At 41.3% G+C, this 26,387-nt stretch overlaps 1 protein-coding gene and 1 long non-coding RNA gene across 2 annotated transcripts in view; one reads left to right on the forward strand and one right to left on the reverse strand.

Annotated features, from left to right (window-relative positions):
- LOC132249961 (uncharacterized) overlaps positions 1 to 17,059 on the reverse strand; it is an 88,968-nt gene extending 71,909 nt beyond the window's left edge. The window contains exon 1 of the long non-coding RNA XR_009461509.1: positions 16,968 to 17,059. This is a non-coding gene — a long non-coding RNA (uncharacterized LOC132249961). The remainder of the gene's footprint in view (positions 1 to 16,967) is intronic.
- MAGI2 (membrane associated guanylate kinase, WW and PDZ domain containing 2) overlaps positions 1 to 25,809 on the forward strand; it is a 1,249,850-nt gene extending 1,224,041 nt beyond the window's left edge. Inside the window, exon 22 of the mRNA XM_019487511.2 lies at positions 22,861 to 25,809. Coding sequence (XP_019343056.1) covers positions 22,861 to 23,663 — 803 coding nt within the window. The 3' untranslated portion in view covers positions 23,664 to 25,809. The remainder of the gene's footprint in view (positions 1 to 22,860) is intronic.
- Positions 25,810 to 26,387: the final 578 nt, after the last annotated feature.

Consider the following 26,387-nt stretch of genomic DNA (forward strand, 5'->3'; position numbering starts at 1 on the left):
ATTCTCTAATATACTTCTGTTTCGCACAATTGTTTTAACGGAGTCTTTTCCAACTTCTTCTCACATAGCCTGTTTAGTGGCTTTTACAATACTGGACTGTTCCTAACTGAGAACCTAATACACTAAAGAAATTGAAGTACCTATATATTTTAGAACGTTGGGAATATAATTTTGCCTGGATGGGAATTTAGCCCTATAAATTGCACCATTGCTAGTGAAAGAAGTATAACTACAGCCTTGTGAGAACATACTGCTTGTGTCTGTGACAAAGATTTATGTTATAAAAGTGACTTTCCTGATAGCTTCAGCTCCTAAGAACTTAGATACTCTATAATTTAACTCCTTCCTTATAGTATTTGGCTCACAAATATATGATTGATGTTGGCAGTAGACATTTTCTGCTGACCCAAAATGATGCTTATATGCAACTTCTGAAGAAATCTGCACTGTAAAAATATAGATTTTGTTGGAACATGCTGAAGCACCATACTCATTTTTTTAAATCTAATTCAAATACCAAAGTCAGACATAGCACTTTGCACTCAATTTCAGGTTATTTCCTTCATAAATCAGGTCTTACTGCATGGTTTGTTTAAACTTATCAAAAGTGTAATATAGTGTCATGATCCTGAAATAATACTTAGAAAGGAAAGAATTATTTTTCCTGTTTTAAATTGTTCTCTATCATCAGAAAAAAACAACTCAGAAGTAATTTCTGCAGGTGTACTTAGCCATTTTGAAAGCTGCCTCTTAACGGCTTTGTACAGTGTTATATATTTATTAAAACTGTGAGCTTGTAGCAAGTTACACTAACACAGAAAGTTTGAAAACAAGATTTCAAAACATAAATGCAAATGGAAAATCTTCCCTGGATACACCGTACAAAATTTTAGAGCTTCTAGCAATATTCTTTCCGAATATCCAGTCTAGGCTGGGGTTGGGGGGAGGGTGCATTTATCTACTTTTGTGCCTGCAAGTCAGGTAATTACCCACAAATTAAAGTCAAGTGTATGCCTCCCTAAGTGAACTATCTATATGCAAAGAGATATACTTGTCAAGATGCCTATGCCCTGGTGGTATCTTATGCTACAACATCTGTAGGGACTTCACAATTGTACTCCCTTGGGCAGGCATCTGCATGCAGGACTCTGATGTGTCTGATCAGCTGAGGTCCCGTCCCACCCCCCTCATCAGAGAATTAAGTTTTAATGAAAAAATCTGAACCAGAGCATTGTATACAATCCATAGACTTGCCTTCCCCTGCTTCATTCTTATTGGTAAGGACAGCACAATTCATCATTTTGAGAGGCTCAGTTTGCAGATAGACGTAGTGTGGTGACCTTGCCTTCACCATGGACACCATCTAGCATAACAGGGACTTTGCAATATACACACTATATGTTTCTATCACTTTGTGCTGTGTTAGGTTAAGCAGCATAGGAAAGAAAGTATTTCTCCCTAAAAGCAAATATTTGCATCCTCTATGACTACATCTTAATTGAAAGGTGCCCAGTGACTCAGCTAAGGATGAGAGGTACTTGATTTTATTGAAAATGTCCTTGGAGCCAAACCCTGACAGGAAGCACAGGACTATATTTTTTGTGTACACAGATTTAGTTTTATGTCATTTTTAAGTTATCAAACTAAATAATATTTTGGGATGGTTTCTTGAGCTCCTGTAAGAGAGAGTTTCTAAAATGAAATGGGACTGAAGTTACTAGTACAGTTCATGTTTCCCATGAACAGCCATGTGGTGGGAACATCCAGACATTTCAGACAAGCTACCTAGAGATGAAAGGTTTGAGATGCCACCATTACCCAGTCCTTCATTTACTCTTTCCATCCAAGAAATAACAGTATGTGACACCAACCATCTTGAAAGCTGTAGAAATTTAGGAAATGCTGTTGTCCGCCATTTTTTTAATGTAAATAGTATATTATAGTGACTGATTTTTCAAATGAACATTTATTCAATACGTATGTAAAGGACATCTGAAAAAAATCCCTCTTTTTTATCATCCTTGTTCCTCAGGATTAATAATCAAGATGTATATTTCCTCTTCTTATGGATTATAATATTTGGGGGATTGTGTTGCATCTCTTGGTAAAAGAGCAACTATGCTCACTGTGCCCTAGGCTGGAGCAGGACCAGAGCTGAACCAAGGAGCAGGCAGCTGGTGGGTGGAGGGCAGATGTTGAGGGGGGAAGAGACAGTGGCAGGGCAGTGTCTGCAGCTCCAACTCTGAGCCCAGGTCAGGGCCAGAGTTACAGCTGCAACAGCCTCCTGCCACCCCACTCCTTTCACACCTCCCCCTCCCCCCCCCACACACACACATTCTTGTATTCAAATGCAAGACAAGGGTCTTTTCCTCTTTGTTAAATGGGAGAAAACACCTCATCTTGGATTTGAGTAAATGCAGTAATATCAAAATTGCCAAAGTTCATGTAGATAAGATGAAATGTCTTTCATCATAATGTAGCTTGAAATTGGAAAAAATGGCTTGCTATGCTTATTTATTTATTTTATTGCCTCCTACCCCCTATTAAATACACTGACCATTTAGATCACCTAATACCAGAAGTGTCTTGCTATAAAGTATAAGTTCAAGGAGAGTAATTTCAGACAGGTATTCACTTTACTCACAAATCTCATCTATCACATTGCCAGAAGCTTGGAAGTTTCTCCCAAACTAAAGATAAATTCACAAAATGAATTAATCCTAATGAAAAATGTTTGTATTCAGAGTCAGAACACAGTCATGTCAGAGGAGACAGAAAGAGCGCTGAGCGCCGAACACCAAAGAACAAATTCAGGAGGAGAAAAATCCGTAAAAGAACCAAGCAAGGTCTGGTTTAAGCAGTGCTGTGACCGTGATTGGTTCTTCAAGCCTAACCAATAAAATTGAAAAATGATTTTTTTTTGCAGGTCAACCCAAAATTGAAATATTTGTCATATCAAAAAAAAGAAGAAAACTAAAAAAAGCTGAGGGTCAAACAAGATATTTTGTGTCATTTTTAATAAAAACAAAGGAAACTTGAAAATGATAGGCTGAAGTCACAGTGCACTGCGTATCCATTCCCAAAAATGGTGTCAGAGGCTGCTTTTTATCCTTAGCTCAGTTGTTAGATGAACTTGGGATCATCCTCAGCCTGGGAATGCAGGAAACTTGATATCTGCCTGTGATCAACACCCCTCAGAGAAATGCTCTTACCACAGAAGTTTCTCCAGTCTCAGTCTTTTCTGTTGAAGTGCTTCCCACATGACATAAATCAGTATTCATTGGAGCAGATTTGATATAAAGTGGACCAGATGCATCAGGAGAGAGAGACCCATTCCTGGAAACCTTATAGCTTTGTGGTTAGCAGTTCTGCTGGAACTGGGAGACCATGATCTGTATCCAGCAGAAGGCAATAGAAGGAGTAGAGGTGGGAAATAGGGGAAAGGAGGAGACAGGGGACGAGGAAAGTTTGGAAGGATTCGTGTCACGAATGGGAGGCCCAGCAGCTTGAATCTAACATAGAAAGCACGACAATGTCACCTTAACTTACAGGAACGAGCTAGTGGAACCTAATACCACATTGTCACAATAGCAAACAGGGACTGCTTTTTCAGTGGCAAGCACTGTATTTGTATATGCAATAATACATGTAAAATGGGAGGTTTCATTGTGCCTTCCCATCTGTTTGCTTACCTACCTGCCTTGTACTGATGAGCTCAAGGCCAAAGACCTTAATTGTCCTCAGCCATCTGAGAACTGCAGGTGTCTACTTCTTTAAGTGTATTGGCACTTCTAAAGCTGTTACATTTGGGAAGCAGTTGGCTAATGAGTCCTGTCCTGTTGAGTCAAACCAGCTACCTAATCTGATAATCCAGTTCATCTTTTTAGAATGCTTATTTCATAAATATCTAGACCTCAGTGCTGAGCACTATTAGGGCTGGGATCTGTCCCATATATTATCCTACTGATGTGAGCAACAATTGATAGAGCTATTTTGGAAAAGTGCCCTTTTTTTCTATGACCACCTTGACTGCACTGAGAACATGCATTTATATTCATGCCACATTTCCAGTCCTACCTTCTTATTTCTAGCAATACCAACTTAATTTCAGAAACCTGTGGTGTGGAAAAAAAGGGGACTAACTAAATGAATCAAAGTGCTGGTTAATAAAATTGGTCTAAAACCATCAGACAATTTGAATACAAGTTCCCAAAGGTTCTAGCAGTTTTATAGCTATGGGTAAAAACTATTCAAGGACAAAATTGAGTATTAAAATGTGTTTTACAAACAAATCTGTAGTATTTAATAAATACATAACAGCTGCCAGGAAAGCATAACATTCTTCAGCTGGAAAATGAAGTATATAATTTCTGTCTTATGTAATAGCAAATTTTACATTTTAAAAATATTTATTTCTCTTTTATATAAGCATTCTGTATCATTTGCTTCAGAATATATAAAACTCCATTAGAAAGAGTGAGATGGAGCAAAATTTCAAGAGTTTTGTTGCCATAAATGTGAACAGCTTTATTTAATTATTTATTGAGTTGAAAAATATTGGAAGACAAATTCCAGAGTCCTAAAGAGGTTTCTGACCCCTACCCACTTTGACTGTGGCTAACTCAATTGAACCCTTTAATCCACCTCACCCATCTGTAAAATAAAATAATATTTTCATAGATTTCATAGACATTAGGGCCAGAAGGGACCTCAGAAGATCATCGAGTCCAGCCCCCCGCCCAAAGGGCAGGAAGTCAGCTGGGGTCATAGGATCCCAGCAAGATAAGCATCCAGTTTCATCTTGAAGGTGTTCAATGAAGGCGCTTGAACCACCTCCAGCGGCAGGCTGTTCCAGACCTTGGGGGCTCGGACAGTAAAGAAATTCTTCCTTATGTCCAGCCTGAAACGATCTTGTAGTAGTTTGTGACCATTCGACCTCGTCATCCCTTGGGGCGCTCTGGTGAACAAACGTTCCCCCAGATACTGGTGGTCACCCCTGATAAACTTGTAGGTGGCCATCAGATCACCCCTGAGCCTGCGTTTTTCCAGGCTAAAGAGCCCCAGGGCTCTCATCCTGTCATCGTAGGGTCTGCTTCCCTGACCTCTGATCATGCACGTGGCTCTTCTCTGGACTCTCTCAAGCTTCTCCACATCCTTTTTTGAATTTATTTATTTACTTCTGGGAGTGTTGTGAGGATTAATTAGCTGATGTTTGAAAAGCACTTTAAAGATGAAAATTCCACGTTAACTGTATTGTTATTAAAGTAGAACCTACCTAATCCACGTGCATTTATAACCAATACCAAAAATGACAGCATATGCCCGGCTCTGAGCAAAGATTTAATAACAGAATGCCATAGATTGATGTCTCCTATAACTAAGATTTAATTAGTTTTAAATTCTTTATTACAGTAGTTTTGCTAATATGACATGAAGTATAGATTAGTGCTAAACTGCAGTGAGTGAAGTAGATAAACAAAGTTCCTTGGGTGAATTTGATATCTTTTATTAGACCAACCCAAATGGTTAATAACTATTCTCCAACCATTTGGGTTGGTCTAATAAAAGATATCAAATTCACCCAAGGAACCTTGTCTGCCTATATCCTTAGACCAACACGGCTACAACCTAAACCCCTGCAGATAAACAAACATTTTCAATGAATTTTTTACCATAGTTAAAACTGATGAATTGATGTGCAGACTCATCAGCCAGGAAAGACAAAATAACATCCCAGGTCATGGATCTCTTCCTATCCCTTTCTTTAGGATTGGGAGAAAGTCATGTATTGTGCACAGGTGGATATTTTTTAGCTTTTAAAAGAACATATAAGCCGCTCAGGTTTCCTACTATGGATCGACCAGGCCTTCTCCTTCTCCCTAAGCACAGGCACATCACGGCTCCTTCACAGTAAGGATTTTGAGTCCTGTCTTCCAGGGGGCCTCTCCTGCAGTGTAATAATGAGGACGCCCACTCAAAGGCTGCCCAGATAGTAGTTCTGTGGTTATCTAGACCACCCTCACAGGGAAGGGGTTTCAGTACAAAAACATTGGAATTGAGGGTTCATTCCCCATGTGTGAGGACAGTTTTCACCTCCTCAAGCCACAAAATCCTGTACTCCAGAATAGTCCTGTACTCCAGAATACTCTTCTGCTTCACAGAAGTGGCCAAGCCTCAGTGGAAAAGTGTCTCTGGCCCATGGGCCAGTAATCAGGTTGCCATCCTATAACAGGTAAAAGATCAGCTTTCAAATCCCATCAAGGGTGGTGAGCCCAGATCCCAGGACTCCCAGGTTCCCTAATGCACTGGGGCCCTCTGGGGCCTTAGGCAGAGTTTTGGTGCCAGTCTACCCACTATCTGAATCACAGAGGAACTTAGGCAGGAGATGGCCCCCAACCAGCACCTAGGACCTTAGTAGTACAAAATGTTGACACCAAATACATTCAGGCACTACAGGATTTTGCAGCCAGTAAAACAACAGCATTCTGGATCACTTTGTGCAACATGGTGATCTAAACTTGGGCATGCACCTAAGTCCTGTTTGGGCACCTGATTTACCAATCTGTTTGAATTCAAGGTCTAATCAAATATCTACCCTTGGTCATCAAGGCACATAACCATGGGCTCAAGTGCTTTGTGTAACTGGGATGGACTTAAGCACCTGCTTCAATATTTTGTTGAACAGCCAGGCCCGGCACTCAAGGGCCTGAGCGCACTCTGTCTACACCTTGCCTGCAGATACCTCTAAATTAGTCCAATTCTGTACACGTGAGTCTCCAGTCTGCCTGTGGCTGGTTACTGAAGATGATCAGTGCATTTCTGAGTTGGGAGCACTTCATCAGGCATGGGTGGGTGGGACATACTCAAGTGCCTCGAGGATTGGCCACACCATTGTAGCAATGCAGGTAAGCCTGGAGAAGACTTTTTACCACTGTCCAGATGCTCAGAGTTGAAGCTATCCTTATTTAGCAAACCTCATCCCATACATTATTCACATGGTTCTGAAAATGACAGCCATTTATTGACCAGGCAGGATGCGAGACATCTTAATGCCTATTTTAGCTAAGTTAATTAATAATTTTAATATTTAAGTTTAATTAATAGTATAATATCCAGCTCTCAAATTATTTAATATATAGGGAATGTTTTTCATTAATACAGTACATTGTATTAACATATTTATGAACACCTTTTATGACTTAATGTGGTTTAATTCTATTAATAAAACTAATTTAAAAGTCATTATCTTTTTTAATTATACAGTAACTTGTAATATAGCTCTGTGCTTCACCACTACTCTGGGTGAGCGCTGCTCTGGCTTTCATTACTTCATCCACTGCCTGGCATATTACAAAAAAAATCGCTCCTTTATTAAAGGGAATAAAATATTATTTGAAAAGCACTAAGCCTGCCCTAGCCTACAGGTGAAATGTTCAGGACTTCAAAATGAGTAACAAACCCTATAGTTGAAAGACCGACTGGACAGTAGAGGAGCAATAAGATTTAAAATAATGCAAAATGTACATCTCTCATAGCTAACGAGTTACAGTAGAAAGTACCAATACTGTGATGAATGAGCATGGTACCTGTGTAGAATAAAATTTTTACCAAATCTGATTCCACATTTCAACTGTTCACAATGTTAGGGGCAGATGCTGCAAGCATATGTCCGTGTGTATGACTACTCACAGGAATAGTCCCAATTGAGACTATACACATATGTATGGGGCACAATGGAAATGGTTGGTGAGAGATCTGCAGGTTTGTGTGGAATGGGTCAAAAGTGGATCCTGTCCTGACTGACAAACCTTGTAATCAGGCTTATTCATCCCCAAGTAGGAATCACAGCTGCAAAGAAATAAAGCACCTGTCTTAGGACAGCTTCATTTTTATACCTCTTATCCTGCAGCAGAGTTAGCTTTTCATTTTTTTATTTTTTTTTTTTGCTAAGAAGTAAGACTGGAATCATCTCCCACTTGAATTTGTATTTATATTGCTATAAAAGGAAAGTTAAAATTAGCTTTTTCCTGAATTAAAAATTATTGTAAACTGTTATTTCATTATTACAGAAGGCCAGAAAACCCTGAAATTAGATGTATTATTGCCAAGACATAACAAACTTAACTTACTATTTGCATAGCATTTGTATAAAAAAAATAATTTTGGTTTTCCAAAAGCAATGTGAACTATAATGGATTAATAAAATGCTGGAAGTAATTATAAATGGAGTCCCAGGAACAAACTGAGAATAGGAATTCCTCTTTTCAGCTGAACTTTATCACACTGTCATGTTTCTGTGTTGATAAACTTTAACAGGGCACACAAAATCTTAGAAATTATTTTCAGTTTCATATAGATTCAAAGCAGGAAGCAAACCACTGTATGCAAGGGTTTTCTCTGTCCAGTCAAGCCTCTCAGCATATTCATACCCAAATTCTCCCTGAAACAGGTTTTTCATAGTGCTGGGTTTCCTCATGCAGTGCAGGTTTGATATTTAACTCATCACCGTCCCCAGACCAGATTCTGGGAGAGCAGTCCGGCCTCTTTCCCTCTTTAGCTGCACAACAACCAAGCAGGCACAATCCTCTTCTGAATTTTGGGAAGTCTCTTCCAAGGCAAACAATTCTCTCTTTTGAAAGTGTGCTTCCACCATATTCAAATTAGATGCCTAATTAAGGACCCTATTCAGCAGAACCCCCCATATGGAACCCCTGAAGACAGGAAAATCAATTGAAATTTTGCTTAAGTAAAGTTTGTTCAGTGGCTCACAGGGAGTCCTCAGCTAGGACTGCTCAGCAACCATCTGTCTACTCTATTCTAGGAATTCTGAAGGCACCCTGCCATCGCATATCTAGGGATGAGACAGAATTAGAGGTAGAATGCGATGAATGCAACCAGAACTAAAATCTGGCCACTAATTAACAACTACATCTAAGAGGAAGGATAGCAGTAGAGCATGTGGAGTGCTGGAAAGCTCACAAAGGCCAAGTCTACACGAGGTGCTGACTGTGCGGTCGTTACTGTGCAGTCATTTAGTACATGTATAAACAAGTACTAAATGACTGCACAGTAACCTGAGTTATTGTGCTGTAGCACTGACGAATGAGCAGTAGCCCCGAGACTACTCTGCAGTAGTGTCACATCACAGGTTCTGCTACGCAACGCTACTGTGCAGTAGTCTCGGGCTACTGCGCAGTCAGCGCTTCAAAGGGTGGTACTCTGCTTCCCAGTCTTGAAATGGGGAAGAGGCTGTTGAGTTTCTATGCATAAAATTACATGCTTATAGCTTTGCAGGTAGATTAATGTCTCCTTCATGAGCATCTTTATCTCACCGTGTTATAATTCCACAATCATGCCTCTTGTCATCCCATTGAAGCCTACAAGAGAGTCTTGCTTTGAGGAAAGTAGTGCTTCCTTCCCGCTAACAATTTTTTACTAAGTTCAATTTTTGGTCACTTACTGAAACAAAATGACATTGTTCCAAGAACAGTAAGGCCAATGGGTTTTCTACACCAAAATAATTAGGTTTTTGTAATAAAAATTATACACTTTTTAAAATTCCAGACAGTTTCCAAGTTTGGAAATGAGACTTGCTATAGCACCATTTTCCTTATCTTTCTCAGCCCATCTACTTCATGCTTGCCCCAAAACATACATATGGGATATGAATAAACAAATAAATATTTACCACAGGTATAATTACTAAGGAAATAGTAAAAAACCTATAGCTATTCAAGATTCTTTGGATAAATCTGACATATTTTATTAGACCAACTCTAACGGTAGGAAAAAAATTTCCAACTATTTGAGTTGGTCTAATAAAAGATATCAGATTTACCCAAAGAACCTTGTCTGCCTATGTCCTTAGACCAACATGGCTGCAACCTATACCCCGATTGCTATTCAAGGCATTTGATTACAACACCACCAGGTCCATTCCAACATTAATAAATACAGAAGACTAAAGAGTGTTTTTATTAGTTAGTGGGTTAACATAAAACCAGAGAGCTTTTGCTGCCAGAGAAACTAGCAAACTTCCCAAAACCAAGTATATCAGTTTTTCCATCTCTGTTCTTAAAAACACTTCCCGCTATGCAAGGTCCTGGAGAACTTTCAGGAAATGTCATGTCCGAGGGCCTGTACTCCTCTCCTAACCTTCACTGAACAATGGATTAAACAGGACGTAAAATCTAAAGCTTGCATCTATAACATATTACCATGGGAGACCAAAAGTGAGAGGGCACTGCAGGGATAATCAGGGAGATAAAATGAATGGGGCGATGGTGACCAAGTGGAGGATTAAATGGCAGTGGAGAAATAGCTGGGTCCTTTAGATACATATTTCCAGAGCTATTGATGTTTAGAATTTTTCTCATGGGGAGACAGAGAACTTGAAGGAAAGTGTTTGCTGAACACTACTGAAACCCACTGCCTTTGTGGTGGATGTAAAAAAGGGAGAAGAGAAGGGTGGAATATTGTAGGATAGTTTGGACAGTTAAATAGAAGCTATGCAACAAAAACATTGCAAACCTTCACAAAGTTAAAGCAAAGAAACTTTGACTTATTTATTTTAGTAAAGTGTTAACGTGATGTTTTAGCTGTGATGGTCAAGGAATAATGCAAGAGGCAGGAATCTGTGGGGTGATATCTTTTATTGGTCCAGCTGCATGGTTAGGTATGACTGGAGGAAGAACACCTATCATCATGTACTTTACTAGCTGCATTTCTAAAAAAAATTATATCCTTTGCCACTTTCTGGCAACATGTAGTTTCAGTTTTAAATGTATAAGAAACAGTGTACTTTAGCTCAATGGATTTGACCAACTCTGATCCTCTAGTGAGAAAGACACCCATGAAGCTGTGAAAGCACATGCTAAGACTTTTCAGGAAATGTTTATTTCATATTACTAAAAAAATTCAGTCTTTCAAAACCTTGTTCATTCTTGAAGTAATTTGGAAATCTACAGATATTGAAATGCTATTTTATTTAGTAAAATGTAAATATTTCATCAAGCAGGGTTTTATTATTCCTGTTACTATTGTTCTTAAATATTGATGGAATTAATGCAAGTACCTAATAGCTAATTTCATCTGAGTAAAAATCCAAAGTTGTTAATAAGCCATTTTTGATAAAGCATTTGAAACAATGGGAATGTGTAACAGTATGTCTACTGCCTTAGCATCCCAGGCTGTGATCTTGTTAGATTTAACAAGCAGAGCAGGTTGGACTTGATTAGGGCCATTGGGTAACCACCAATGAAAACCCAAGGCATTAGAGGAATAATACTGATTCATCAGCCAGCTGAATTCCCTGAATTAATACTTAACTGGTACCACAGCAAATTATGTAGTTATGCAGTCCTGTAGGCAATATCCTCCTATGGCTTGGCTGTAAAACAGCAGTAAAGAAAACCATTTTCTTTAATGGTTCTCATGGTTTCAGAATAGACAGAAAAGGACTCACTCCAGCTGTTACTTATGCATTAACTGAGAGCAGAATGGGAGGATATACACACACAGACTACTGGCTGTCTAGTCAATTATATTTACAAGTATTGGCAGTCCTGACCATGGGACAGACAGTTCATAAGTACAGCTCCTCCCCCACACCTCCTGTAAAACCTCTTCCACTAGGGACAGTTCCCATGCCACTTCTCCCATGTCACTGTTCCCAAAAATGATTGCTTCTTATCTGTTCCCCTGTTATTCAGTATGGCTAGGGATAAATATTACATATAAACCAGTTTAAGTGATCAGAAACTGGTTTAAACCTGTCACAGAACAGAAGCTTGGTACACATAAATCGGTTTCAAAATGGCCAACATTGATTTAAGATAAACCTACTTGAAGTAGTATTCAATTTAACTGATTTAGGTCAAACCAGTTTATGGAACTTCTGTCCCAGACCCCTTCCTGGTTCAAGTTAAATCACAGTCCCCCAGCATCCCAGGATGCTTTGCAGCTCTGGGCTGGGCTGTGCTGTCTGCTCAAGCAGAGCAGGATTGGCCTTACCCCTCTGCTCCCTAGCCAGAGCAGTAAAGGCTGGCTGACAAGAGGGTGGTAGTGGGAAACCCAGCTGGGAACAGGGCCTAGTCTGCCTGGTGGGGGTAGAGCAGCCCCTGCCAGATTTTCCCTGCTGCAGTGAGGGGGCAGAGGTGTGGGACAGCAGCCTCCGGCAGGGGGAAGGGAGGGGGATTAAACCTGAAGGGGGACCTGATTGCGGCTTACCGCTATATCAGAGGCATACATCAGGGGCTTGGTGAACAACTGTTCACCAGGGCACCCTGGGGGAAAACTAGAAACAACAGCCACAAACTCCTGGAAGATAGTTTCAGGCTGAACATTAGGAAAAACTTCTTTACACCTATGGTACCCAGACTATGGAACAAGCTCCCCACAGATGTGGTGCAATCATCTACCCTAGAGGTTTTCAAGAGAAGACTGGATGGTCACCTGGCTGGGGTCATCTGACCCCAAATGTCTTTCCTGCTCATGCAGGGGGCTGGACCCGATGATCCTTCGTGGTCCCTTCAAGCCCTATGATTCCCTGCCACACAATGGCATGGGGACCCCAGCTGGGGTCTGCCCAGCTTTTCCCCCTGCTGCCTGTTCACATGGCAGGAGCCAGCCTGGGCAACAGCCTCAGGCACTGCCCAGTCTGGCTCCAGCCATGCCCCCTGCCACATGAAGGGCCAGCACAGGGGGAAAGCCATGCAGACCCCAGCTGAGGTCCCCATGCCAGTGGGAGAGTGGGGAGATAAGTTTTTTATCCCCCTTCCTCCTCCTGCTTCACCTGAGGCAGTGCGTGGGCTGGATACAGCCAGGCCCCCCACTGCACGAGCAGACAGCAGGGCAGAAAGTCGGGCAGACCCTGGCTGAGATTCCCATGCTGGTGAGAGAGGGGGGTGTTTAATCCTCCTCCCTCCTGCCTTCATCTGAGATGCTGTCCTGGCCAGTGTCTGGCCATGCCTCCCCCTCTGGGACAAACTTAGTAAGGACTGTTTCTCCCTTCCCCCTCCAGGCACACCACAGCCGGGGTCCCTGCAGGCCAGGGTGAGGGTTTAAACCCCTCCCCAATCATACTGAACAGCCTGCCAGGGCCTGGCTATGCTGCCCCATGCCCCTCCAGCTCAGCTTCCCTCCAGCCTTCTGGCCACTGCCAGAAGGGAAGGGAGGGCTCTCTCTAATACCATTTCTAAGCACTTGGAGGAGAAGGTGATGAGGAACAGTCAGCATGGATTCACCAAGGGCAAGTCATGCCTGACCAACCTGATTGCCTTCTAAGATGAGATAACTGTCTCTGTGGATGCAGGGAACGCAGCAGACATCATATACCTTGACTTTAGCAAGGCTTTTGATGCCGTCTCCCATAGAATTCTTTCCAGGAAACTGAGGAAGTATGGATTGGATGAATGGATTGTAAGATGGATAGAAAGCTGGCTGGATTGCCAGGCTCAACAGGTAGTAATCAATGGCTCAATGTCTAGCTGGTAGCCAATATCAAGTGGAGTGCCCTTGGGTCAGGCCTGGGGCCAGTTTTGTTCAATATCTTCATTAATGATCTGGAAGGTGGGATGGATTACACCCTCAGCAAGTTCATGGTTGATACCAAGCTTGGAGGAGTAATAGATATGCTGGAAGGCAGGGCTAGGATTCAGAGTGACCTAGACAAATTGGAGGATTGAGCCAAAAGAAATCTCATGAGGTTCAACATGGACAAGTGCAAATTCCTGCACTTAGAATGGAAGAAACACATGCACTACCATAGCCTGGGGACCGACTGCCTAAGCAGCAGCCGTAAAGGACCTGGGAATTACAGTGGACAATAAAATGGATATGAATCAGCAGTGTGCCCTTGTTGCCAAGAAAGCCAACAGCATACTGGGTTGCATTGGTAGAAGCATTGCCAGCAGATCAAGGGAAGTAATTATTAGGCTCTACTCTGCATGAATGAGGCCCCATTTGGAGTACTGGGTGTTTATACACATGATCTGGGAGTGGGGGTTGTGGGCATTTTAATTAGAGTGGCTCCAAGAACTGCTCCAATTAAAGCTCCCAGAACGTCTCATGTATCAGCATCCCTGAACTGATAAGTAGTGGCTAGGGTGTCTCATTTTTCAGTGGGGGGATACTGATAAATGAGACACCAGAGTCTGCTGGACCATGGTAATTACCACGGTCCAGCAGACTCAATTAATCCAATCCACTGTAATTATGATGCATTGGAGCAGCCTCACTGCTCATGTTTAGGTGCTCACTGTGTCCAGTTTTGGGCCCCCACTATAGAAAGGACTTGGACAAGTTGGAGAGATTCCAGCAGAGGCAACTGTTATGGGGGCTGGGGCACATGACTTCTGAGGAGAGGCTGAGGAAACTGGGCTTATTTAATCTGCAGAAGAGAAGACTGAGGGGGGATTTGATAGCAGCCTTCAACTACCTGAAGTGGGGTTCCAAAGAGGATGGAGCTAAACTGTTCCCAATGGTAACATATTACAGAGCAAGGAGCAATGGTCTCAAGTTGCAGCAAGGGAGGTTTAGGTTGGATATTAGGGAAAACTCTCTCACTAGGAGGGTGGTAAGGTACTGGAATGGGTTATCTAAAGAGGTGGTGGAATCTCCATCCTTGGAGGTCTTTAAGGCTTGCTCAACAAAGCCTTGGCTGGAATGATATAGGTGGGGATGGTCCTGCTTTGAGCGGGGGTTGGACTAGATGTGATGACTTCCTGAAGTCTGTTCCAAGCCTAATTTTCTATGATTCTATGAGAACGAGTGAGAACATCTGGCTAAGTCTGCTGACTCAAGTAACAAGTCTCAGCAAAGTTAGCTAGCCTGGGCAGAGCACCACAGCAGTGTGTCTGTACTGCTTCCAGTCCCTGTGCTAGCATACGCAGAACTAGCTGCAGTAGCAGAACTATCTGCATCATGCTATATAGACATACCCCTGGAGTCACAACTTTACTGCATAACTGGCCAAGAATGACATGAAATATAACTTGTTTCATGAGCCAGTGTCTCTAGTGAGACATTTTTATTTCTAGCATATGGAAAGGACCTCTACTTATTTGACCATAGTTGCAATGATGATCACTGCCCCTCCAAATAACACCTACTAATGATACTACCTGAGGGGAAGTAAACCAGCAATTGATGCTGTTGTTCCCAGTTCATCTTCTTTATAGAAAGTATTACTTCTAGGGAGATTTTTCAACAACACCTACTTGTGTACGTACTTCCCTTTTGTGGCTTTGAAAATCTTCCCCTTTATTCCTTTATCTATTTTTGTCACAATAGTAAAGATGTTGTAGCTGTTTTGCTATAATAATGGCAATAGCTAGAGTATCATGGTCCACTATAACTACAGGTAGCTCCCATCCTGCTAAAGTATTTCCTGCAGTTTCAACTAAACCTGGTAATCTTTCACTTCCTGGCTAACTGCTGCACTGTAGCACTATGTTCTCTTAAACACTTGCTATTTTCATTTCTACCCAGAGGTGGTTGCATTTCAGTGAAGCAGGAAAGAAAGTGGAATTATTTTTTAGATCATTTTATCAAAATTTCAATCCTGATACGAGATCCTTTGAGATAAAGGCATCTAAGTATAGGTTATAATTCAAATTACTGCCACAAGCTTTGTTTATATGTGCACAACATCTTCAAAGTTAAAGCAAAGACTTATTGTTTCTGCAATAATAACAAATGCCTCCAAAATCCAACCATAACCTCAGACAGAAGAGAGAGGGAGAGAAATCATTAGTTTCATAACTTGAAAGCATATAATTATGCATTTTTCATGTTTATGTTTGTTATGGAAAAGCAATCATCTTAGTGATGGTTGAACAAACTCAAACGAACCATTAGGGGTTGAACACAGTTCTTAAAAGGTTTTTCTTTTGAGTAACAAATTAATTTACATTACTGTCCTTTGATATACCCAAATAATTCTGATATTTTCCTATAACATTTAACATTAGGGGGAAAATACATTTCAATACCAGCACATCAGTAGTCTCTCCGCTGCTCAGTTACATGTTGCAGTGACAATGGCTTGTTGACATTAACGTTTACCAAATCTGAAGGATTCTGTTCTGCATAATTTCCTCTCATTTAAAAAGAGGAGATTTTTTTCCTTTCTCTCAAAATGACAAAGTCTACAGATACAGAAAGTCATTGTTCTCCATTTCTAATTCACATTTCATATCACTCCTCAAAATATAAATGGCAGATTTACTTCATACCAGTTTCCTCTCTGTTACGCAGATGCTAGAAATTTGTTAAGCCATAGCAAATTTAATATTTATTAGATTATCACCAAAAAATGGATCCACAAATTCCACCAGGACCAATAGTTTACATAAAACAAAATCCTGGCAGTTCTCTCACAGAAAACATTTTCATTAAATTCTGCCTGCCAGTAGTATTTTTTAGACTGGGAAATGCTGGTACTGTTATATATTTTAGATTACAGATAATGCAGCTGTTGAAATAATTCACGCCCTAATTAACTCTTTGTTGTATCTAAAAATGTGCCCATTAAAAAAATGTTATTACTGCAGACATCAGACTTCCCTTCAGATCCAATATGTATAAATGAAATAAATAAGAGTCATCTCAATGCAATTTGGGGTAGAGACAAAAGTTTTTACCTGCCTACAAAGTATCACAAGGCCTAAAGTGAAAGGTATCAAGGTTTGGGGTTTAGTGAGAGTCTTGCATAGACATGTGCTGTCATCCTATAATTATTTTAACTAGTAAGATATGTGCCCTGGACCAGCATTTCCCAACCTTGGATGCCTCTGCCTATTGTGGCTCAGATAGCCCCAGAGTACACATCTCCCTTCTCCCACTGGCAAGGCCCCAGCCCTCCCTCCTCCATACTAAGTGCTACTTTGCCGCATAATTGTATGCCTAGAGGTGAACTGCAGGGGCACATTTGGTGGTGAGGGTAAGAATGGAGCAAGAGAACATACCTGGGACAGAGCAGGGAAGCCTGGGGCACTGCAAGAGGGGGACACTGCAAAAAGGGAGTTGCGAAGAAACAGGTCAGACAGCCAGTGCCACAGCAGGCAGAGGGGACCATTAGAGGGGCATGAGGGTCCCCACCAGGGTTGGGAACCACTGAACTGAGTGAGCAAGTGGAAGTGACCTTCAGGGTGCCACCCTTCTAAGTCTTAAGGGATTTCTACACACATACCACCCCCCTTGCCCTATTCTAAGTCCGTGCCCATAGTATCCATAGTCAAGCTGGTTTTACAGTAGCTTGGGTACTGACAGTCTAGCCATGCTAGCACTGCACCACAACTTTTCTAAGTACTTACTGAGCTTTCTCATACGGTTTTGCAGCCAGGGCTGAGTTTTGTTGTGCTGCAGTGATACTGCTAATAGTTTCTAAGGTAACAAATTTACAGGTAGTTCAGGTATGTCTGCAGGGGCCACAGTGACTACAGTAAAGCCCAGCACTAATGCAATATTTTATACAGTGCGTACACGATGGTGGCACAATATAGTTATGGCAGAGGTGTAAGACTAAGGTTCTGTCCATTTGTGAGGCATTGAAGATCCTGTGGCATTTTGACCAAGAGTTAAAAGAATGGACATAAGCCTTCCTGGCCAGAATCTGATTGGGTAGTTGGTGAGGATGGTTGAACTGGTTCAGATTAAATATGAAATAAATATATGTGGCAAGTACCAAATCTTACATTCAGCCCTTTACAAGGGCCTGAATCATTTGGACAAGGCTCATGAGGGCAAACAGCATAGGGGTTTTTTGGGGCATCACAAATTGTTTCCAAATCATCTTCAGGCACTTTCCAGTAACTAACTGCACTTCCTGTGGAGTGCAGGATCCTATACAACTCTGTTGTTTTCAGAGCCCACTCCGGTCCAGTCTATTAGTCAAAGGTTGATAAGTAAGTGGGATTCAATCTTCTGCCTGCTCAGATGAGGACTAATTAATTTTCAGGGGGCTGGCACATTCTTAGTTTGCAGTGACTAGATCAGGTCACCAGATTTTGCTGGTCCTGACTATTTACAGCATTGGAATTGATGGCTGCCTATACATGTGCTCAGGGGCAGAGGGAACGTTTAAATTACAGCAGTTCCTGGGCAGTCACTGTAATTACAATGGGATACCATCATGTGTATTAAGCCCCACAGAGTTCCAAAATGGTCATAGGGTGCTTTATCTAAAGCTCATTTATAGAGGTTTGGATAAAGTGCCGCTGCAGCCAGTTTGAAATGTGCAGGGGATTAATACATGTGATGGTGAAGTGATACTGGAGTGTTATAATTAGAGTGCAGTGCAGACTCGATTAGTAGATTTGTTGCTTTCTAATTAGAATGTGAAGGAGCACATCTATTGGCAGCCGATGTTCCCGAAAGTAAGTGCATCTACACGTGTAATTAAGCTGGAGTGATAAGCTCCAGCATGGTACACACCAGAGAAAACTGCTTCCGGGCACAGCATTTACACGTGCACCCGGGACTGCAGAAGTTCAAGCTGGGATGGAGCGGCCCTGGGCTACCAGAGGCCCAGGGAGTCAGCCCCAGGCTCTGATTGATGGTGTTGGGTAAGAGAGAGGCTGGCTGGGGCACAAGGGTGATACAGTGCAGGGCTAGCCAGCAGGCAGTACCTGTACTTTAGCACCCTCCTGCCCCAAGCAGCCCCTGTCACAGTCTACACATATGTTTAATCGCATGTAATTACTCCATCATAAGACAATACCATCTCCAGTGAAGTTAATGTATCTACTGTGTCCTAATATTAGCACACATGTAGACTATGATGCTTTACTATGGAGCTAATTAGTCTACTCCGCAGTAAAGTGCATGTGTAGATGTACCCAGTAATAGGCTACTCTGATATCACTGATCTCACATGAGATTTGGGAATCAAGAATGGCTCATTAGATTCTAGTTCTATTCAGCATAAAAAAATCACATCACAGGAAACTGTAGAAAAAATACTATAGTAAGTTTGTTTATGTAAATCAAGCACAAGCTCAGGAGCCCACTAACCTAGGGGCGAGGTGTTTATGTTAGAGCTGCAATATGTATTCTTCTAGTTGTTTCTTTCTCCTGTACTTGTGTCTTTTCTACTCTCATAGCTGATTATAGAGGTTTTATATGGGTGTTAAACAGAGGCATAATGTAGAAAGAATGCACCCTGGGGAGCCATCTCACCCTTCCCTGCCCTCCCTTCCTCCTACCTTCTCAATCAGGAACAGAGCAGAGAGCTAGGCAATGTGCATCACAAAGTGCAAGGTGTTCTGGGAATTGTAGTTCTCTAGCCTGCCAGTGGGGTTTGCTGTTGCTTGGAGGGGAGGGGAATTTTCACCCATTTTAGCTGCTGAAGCCCATGTCCAGAAAGGGGAAAAAATGCTGAATTCAGCTGTAAAAAAATGGGGGTCAACCCCCCACACCAACCCAACAGCAAACTTCACTGCTGTTCTACAAAACTACCCTTCCAACAATGCCTTGCACTCACTGACACCCATTGCCTGTGCCAGCAGCTTCCTGGATTCACAAAGAGCCAGCAAAGCAAAGCAAGGCAATAGTCAGGGTAAGCTGCAGCGAGTTGCCCTGAAGTAAAGCCATCCTACCCCCAACTCTACGTCATTCTAGCACCCTTCCCCTTAGGTGGCACCCAGGGCATGTGTCCCACTTGCCCACCCCACGTTACAGGACTGGTGTTAAATGAGGACAGAAACAAACATTTAGTTTTTCTAAAGCTAATTCTGATGTGAGTTTGGCAGATATGATCTTCATTTGAAAGTCTGTTCCATTCATCCTTCAAGGAAGAAATTGCTTTAGACAAATATATGGTATAATAAGAAGAAAGCAAGCATAGGCTTAACACCTCAAGTCGTAGGGTGTATCTAAGCTGCAGACTGTAGTGTAGAGGTCCCCAAGTTACTTGTAAATTAATTACTTTTGGTGTCAGAAGCAGCAGCAAATAGCTCAGCATGGGGTGATATAGGTTAGATATTAGAAGAAACTTGCTCACTAGGAAGGTAGTAAAGCACTGGAACAGGTTACCCAGACAGCTGGTGGAATCTCCATCCTTGGAGATTTTTAAGACCCAGCTAAACAAAGCCTTGGCTGGGATGATCTAGTTGGGCATGGTCCTGCTTTGAGCAGGGGGTTGGACTAGATGGCTCCTGAGGTCCCTTCCAACCCAAACTTTCTATGATTCTATGATTTGCATAATTTGATTTGGGCTACATTTTACCATGCTGAGCTCTGTGTCACCCAAATAAGTTACCTGCAATACCTGAGTCAACTCATCCACAGCTATCTCAGATATCCTTGTGTTGCAAAGCAACCTGTAGTCTAGACTGACCAGTTTTGCGGTAGAATAATTCAGAAATGTTTTTAACTCCAGAAATAAAGCTCAGTGACATATTTAGGTATAACAGGGTCTAGTGGGCTTCAGGTCTTCTCAGGCTAAGAGTGTGCTTTTCTCCTCCACCTTCATAAAGCCTCTCCTTACTCTACCAGAATTGCAGAGCAGAATTAAGAAAACAAATGAGCCCGGAGATATGTGAAAGTGGACAGCATGCCTTTACAGCACCTGCTTTTCATAGGCAAATTCACGACAGCCAAGAAGCACAAAAAGTTAATCCTTGTTTTTATTTTTTTCTTGCTTAAGTGCCAAACATGGAGCAGATGGTATATTGCACAACCTTAAGTAGAGGGTAAGAAAGTACAGGGTCTTTTTTTAATTTAATCAAGACCCTCAGCCCAGTTAAGTTTCAAGCCCAAAGTTTATTTATCTTGCACAGAACTTGCACTTTTCCCTTTTCAGTATCTATTTTTTTCCTCACACATATGTTCATTATGTTTAAGCACATAACCGGCACCATCTGGTAAAATAAATAGCTCCTCAGATAATCATGCTGCTCATACTCATTACATCACTCACCTCACTGTCGTCTCTGCTATTTTTATCTGCAAAATACACAGTCAAGTCATTAGCTTAACTGTACAGCCTCAGCTGAAGATGTCCTAAATTATTGAGAAAAGGACATTGAATTTGCCAAAATAATGTGCATCCTCATGTTAATTTGAAATTTGCCATAGATTTTTTCAGGAGAAACAAACTGTGCTTGTGTGCGTGTGCATTTTATTTAGGAGATAAGGATCTTGTAGCCCTGATCCCGCAACCGCAGAGCTGGCACAGAGATAAGGATCTCCCAGCCCGGGTTCTGCCACCGCAGGGCTCGGGCAGGGAAATAAGGAACTTGCAGCCCTGGCCCCATGATCATAGAGCTGGCACTGGAAGATAAGGATCTCCCAGCCCGGGTCCCACCACTGCAGGGCTCGGGCAGAGAAATAAGGATTTCCCAGCCCTGTGACCGCAGAGGTGGCACTGGGAGGTAAGAATCTGGCAGCCAAGGAAGGTTCTGCCACCACAGGGCTTGGGCTAAGAGATACAGATCTCCCAGCCCAGCCCTGTAGTTGTGGAGCCAGAGATGGGAGCTGCCTGCTGCTGGAGCAGGGGGACATTGTCCCCACGGCCCGGCAGCAGGCAGCTCCCAGGGCAGAAAGCTCTCCCACCTGCTGCTGGCTAACTGGGAATGCATGTACTCCCGGTCAGGGGTCTACGCATGTGCTACTGCACAGTTACTAATCTCGAGTAAATTTGCTACCTGTAAATGCATGATTAAAGCCAATTACTGCACAGCAAGCATCTGCATGTGTAGATTAAAGTAATTAGCTCTGCCACGCAGTAAAGTGTCTCATGTAGATGCACCCAGTGTGTGGATTTTTCAGAACAGTTCAGATCAATCAGTGCTGTCCCATAGAAGCCCAGCTAACTCCCTCAGTTAGAAGGTAATATTTCTCCTTCTTGAAACATGCTGTTTCTTGCTATTTGCTCCACCTCATTTATGTGGATCCTTGCAATATCCCTTTATCTTTGGCAGTATGTGAATCTTTGTACATATAGCCACCTAACAAAAATAAGTACAGAAAAGCATTTACCAATCTGAAAGGCTGCTCTGGCTTCATAGTTAAAGGGTAGGGATACAAATAGGAGACGGACTGCCAAAAGTCACGATGAGTCTTCAAAACTAACGTGTCAGAGCTAATGCCCCTTAACAGGAGTTCAAACAATTGGCAGTGGACTACTTGTGAAAGCAAAGGATTGAAATATTGGACCCCTAAGTATTTTGGAGATAGATATAAATACAATTTATCCCACTCTCTTTGTGTGACAGTACAGGATGTACCCTTGTATCTTAAGGAAATTGGATCTACACATTCTAACCAAATGGTGTTGGGGTTCAGTAACTAAGACAAATTCAAAATGAATGGCCAAGATTTCCCCCAGTCTGTATGCCTTCACATAAGGCATAATTTTAGGTCCCTAAATACTGCAATTTAACATCTAGGTGAAAGAAGCGGATTTGATGGATGACCTAATCTGGGCTACAAATTCTTGCTGATCATTTTATGCTTGTAAGGACATGTATACTAGATAGAAGATGAGCCTTCACATTTGTCTTTTGAGACAGCGTTGACATTGCCAAATAACAAAGCTGTTATAATGATAGAAAAATATATTTTATTTTTCACTACTAATTGTTCACTATTTAATAAAGGCAAAGAAAAATGTAACTTATGTCAGAGACAGATATTTTCAGTAGTTGCACTGTGCCAGCTTCTGCAGTTCTTACTCATCCAAAACTCCCACTGATTTTATTTTTGCCTTTCTTACTTCACCTAGAGTTTTGCATAAGTAAAAACTGCCACACTGACATCCAATATGGATTTTAGCTGTTGCATGCTGTTTGAAAAAAATTAAGTATTCCCAATTGTGTAAATAATTCCTTAACGCCCTTTTCTTTGTTGTTATAACAGACGAACCAAACTCCTGGAGTTCTCCCTCTGCCACCTCCCCAGGTCTGCCGGAAGTAGCTATTTCCCTTGATGACATAATCTCACCATTATCTTCATCACATCTAGCCCCACCTTCTGACCCTTCCCATCAGATAAACCCAGAGCCAACATGGGATATCAAGAGGGAACATGATGTAAGAAAACCAAAGGAGCTTTTGGCAAATGGTCACAAAAAGAAAAGGGTAGGAGAGCAAAGAGAAAGGTCGGCAAGTCCTAAAAAGATAGACAGGTCAAAGCATGAAGAGGCTTCTAGGAAGGGATATTTAGAAGGCAAAAATAAGACCTCTGATGGTGGCAGGTCCACCTCAGAAAGTAAGGCTATGGGACAGAGCACTGTGTTCGAAGCTGGAGCAAGAGAGCATGCGTGTGCTGGGACCAATGACGAACAGGTCGGGAGATTGAAGAAGTCAGAAAGCAAGAGAGGAGGATCTCTAAGTGCAAAAGAAGATCACAAATCCTCCAGTACCACTGAGAAGAAACCAGCTGCAGCTTCTGAACATGTCAGGCTTGACTCAGGTGGTGCTACAAAAACGTACGGTAGCAATAGCTGTAGCTCATATGGAAGCGATATGGACCACAACCAGAGGGACCCTGATGGGAAACCCAGTGAGTTCCCGAGGAAGGGATACCTTCATTCCATTAACACTCGCAGCACCAACACTGCAGTTCGGAAGGCAACTGTCTCACCAGGACCATGGAAAATTCCCGGATCTGATAAGCTACCTAGCGTACTAAAGTCTGGCACTTCTGCCATGAGCAGATAAATAAGTGACTGTTGCCCTCTAACTGTTTCACATTGACGCAGAACATTCTTCTTAGCTTCTGTCTCACATTGATTTATTTTAATTTATTTTAACTATCACGCATACACACAAAGCATTGAGGAATGACAACATTAATGTGTAATTCCATGACAATGTGCACAGTGTCTAATAAGCTCAAACAGCATATAGTCAACATGGAGATTTAAAACTGACCCTAAAGTCCCCAGTTCCATTTTAGGGACTTTGGCAGCTATGGAAGAAACCAAAACATTATGAAGGACAGTACATCAGAGAAGAATGGTGCAGTGTAGCTTTAGTATTTTTTCCACTGCATGAAGGACTTGGATTTCATTCAAACTTTATATCAAGAAACTGGAACAAGTTAGAGCAATCACAAACTGGAACATCGCCTTAAATAAAAACTGCACGGAGCAAGCTGAAACTGAGAAAGGATCTTTTAACTGAGCTAAAATGTTGTAAATAAATTGTTCTCAACATATCCAGACAGGGGTTAAAGGGTTTCTTTGAAGCATTTGGAACTGTACACTCATGATATGTCTCCACTGTTAACACTTTGGGATAATCCACATGATACCCAGTAGCATAGTTCACTGGGTGCTACAGGAGGAGTTGGGAAATCTAGTGGATTAGTTGCTGTGATACCATTTCTACTGCCATTTTTGTGAACAAATCATATTTCTGTACATTGGAAAGCAGTTAGGGTGGAGTTGTATTTGAAAATTGTCCTCGGAAACCGTTTATCACAGGTTCCCCTAATATTGCATGTAGCACACAATCTTAATTGGGCAAGCTCAAAATTGAGACACTAACAAGACCCTTATAATGAAAAGATGATTCTTAAAGAAAAAAAAAGCTGCAGCTTCCTTGAAGAAAGGCCTTTCTCTCTTGCAGAATATGGTAACTTTGCTTATCTAGAGTGCTATATTGCAGTTATTTTTAAAGACTTTAAATTCTTCTCCTTCACTTTGACAGAACAGATGCTACTGAGGCAAACATTCACCCAAACAAAACTTGTTTCTGAGACAGATGTTCAAGTGTCCTCGTTTGTATTATGGAAATGCCTCTGCTAGCATTTCTTCCCTTTTTGCCCCTCATTTTTATTTTTATCCTACTTGCTTCCCTGTCTTGAATTTCAAGCCTTAAGTACTAATGCTTAACTTTCCAGTCTGCCTTCATAAGACTCCATGTGCCGTCAGCACCGTCTTGTCCCTGGTAAGTTACTGTAGGGTTTGTTCGTTGTGTGCCAAAAAAAACCATGGGCAATAATACACTGGTTGTTAAAAATAAAAAATCAGGAAGATAAATATTCTCAGAAAAGTATATATTTTAAAGTTAGGTATCAACTGTTCTGCATGTGCTCTCTTCAAGAGTCACATTGAGATTAGCATTGTTCCAATAGGTTAGTACCTTACTATCGCTCTAAAATATTGCTCTAGACTGCAATACTCAGTTTCATTCTCTTCTTACAAGTATGTGGGCATGGGTTTTTTTTCCTATCAGAGTGTCTGAAAAGCCTCCAATAAAGGATTTTGCAGCTTTTATGTACCTTTTTTTTTAGAAAACATCAATTATAATTTTTAAAAAAGCACAAACCCACGTAGCTGTTTACCCAATTTTTATTTAATTAAAAAAAATCTTTTTCCCCCGAACTAGAAATTCAGTATAATTTGCCATTAATTTATTGAATCTGGTTTTGGACAGTGCTTCTGTAGTGTAGGTGCACGCCCCAATATCTTATTTTCTATGTGTAAGGAAAGCAAACAATAAAACCTGAGAAACAGTTGAGATTATGCTTGCATAAACTCTAATTTGCACAGTTCGCAGCTACTCCTTGTGCAGCAATTGCTTTATGCGGCTGTAATCGATAACCTGTGAAGACAGCACATCATCTAAACCCCATTCCAAATAATATTTCTGTGTAGTGTTAGCTGTGAATTTACCCTGTACAGCTCTATCTCTATAAATATAATTCCATGTATTAATAGTCACAGAAAGGCTGTAAGTGAGCAACTATTTTTATGAAACGCACCACTATGGATAAATTAACTTTTACAGAAATCTTGTTTACTGTATGATATTCTAAACCACTGTCAAATAAAATATATATCCAAAAAAATTTTTTTTCCATCTGTATATACTGTGTCCACACTTCTGGGTGATTACAAAATGGGCTAGCAAGAACTATTAGTCTGTGTTGTCATGAGTGAAAATACTGAACCATCCACAATGTAAATGAGCGTGCTAGTTTGAGGAAAGGTGGGAACCCTGGATAACACAGAGACAGCCAATGCGGAGACTACAGAGAAATTTTATGATGCATATCTATATTTGGGTCTCAGTTTTGGTTTAAAAGAAAACTAAGGTGGTCTTTTCCCCCTCTATCATAAGCTACAAGAAAAAGTGGTCAGAGGCACAATATAGAAAGGGATGTTTTGTGCTTATCTAATAAGTACAACTGTAATTTGACAATCGGAGGCCTAAAAAGATTTGCTGACCAGAGAGGGTTGTAGAGCATGATTTGATTCCCAAGTTTCCTCATAAAAATAGTTTATCAGAACATATTTGAAAATGTCAGTGAGTAATTCTGTAGGATGGACTGGAATTATGGTAAAATCAAGAATGTTACAGGAGCTTAATCCTGTTGCCATTTAACTTAATAGAAAAATCCTTATCAACTTCAGCGAGAGCAAGAGACAACCCAGG

The sequence above is a fragment of the Alligator mississippiensis genome, chromosome 4 (assembly GCF_030867095.1).
Source record: "Alligator mississippiensis isolate rAllMis1 chromosome 4, rAllMis1, whole genome shotgun sequence".
In the NCBI taxonomy this organism is placed as follows: domain Eukaryota; kingdom Metazoa; phylum Chordata; order Crocodylia; family Alligatoridae; genus Alligator; species Alligator mississippiensis.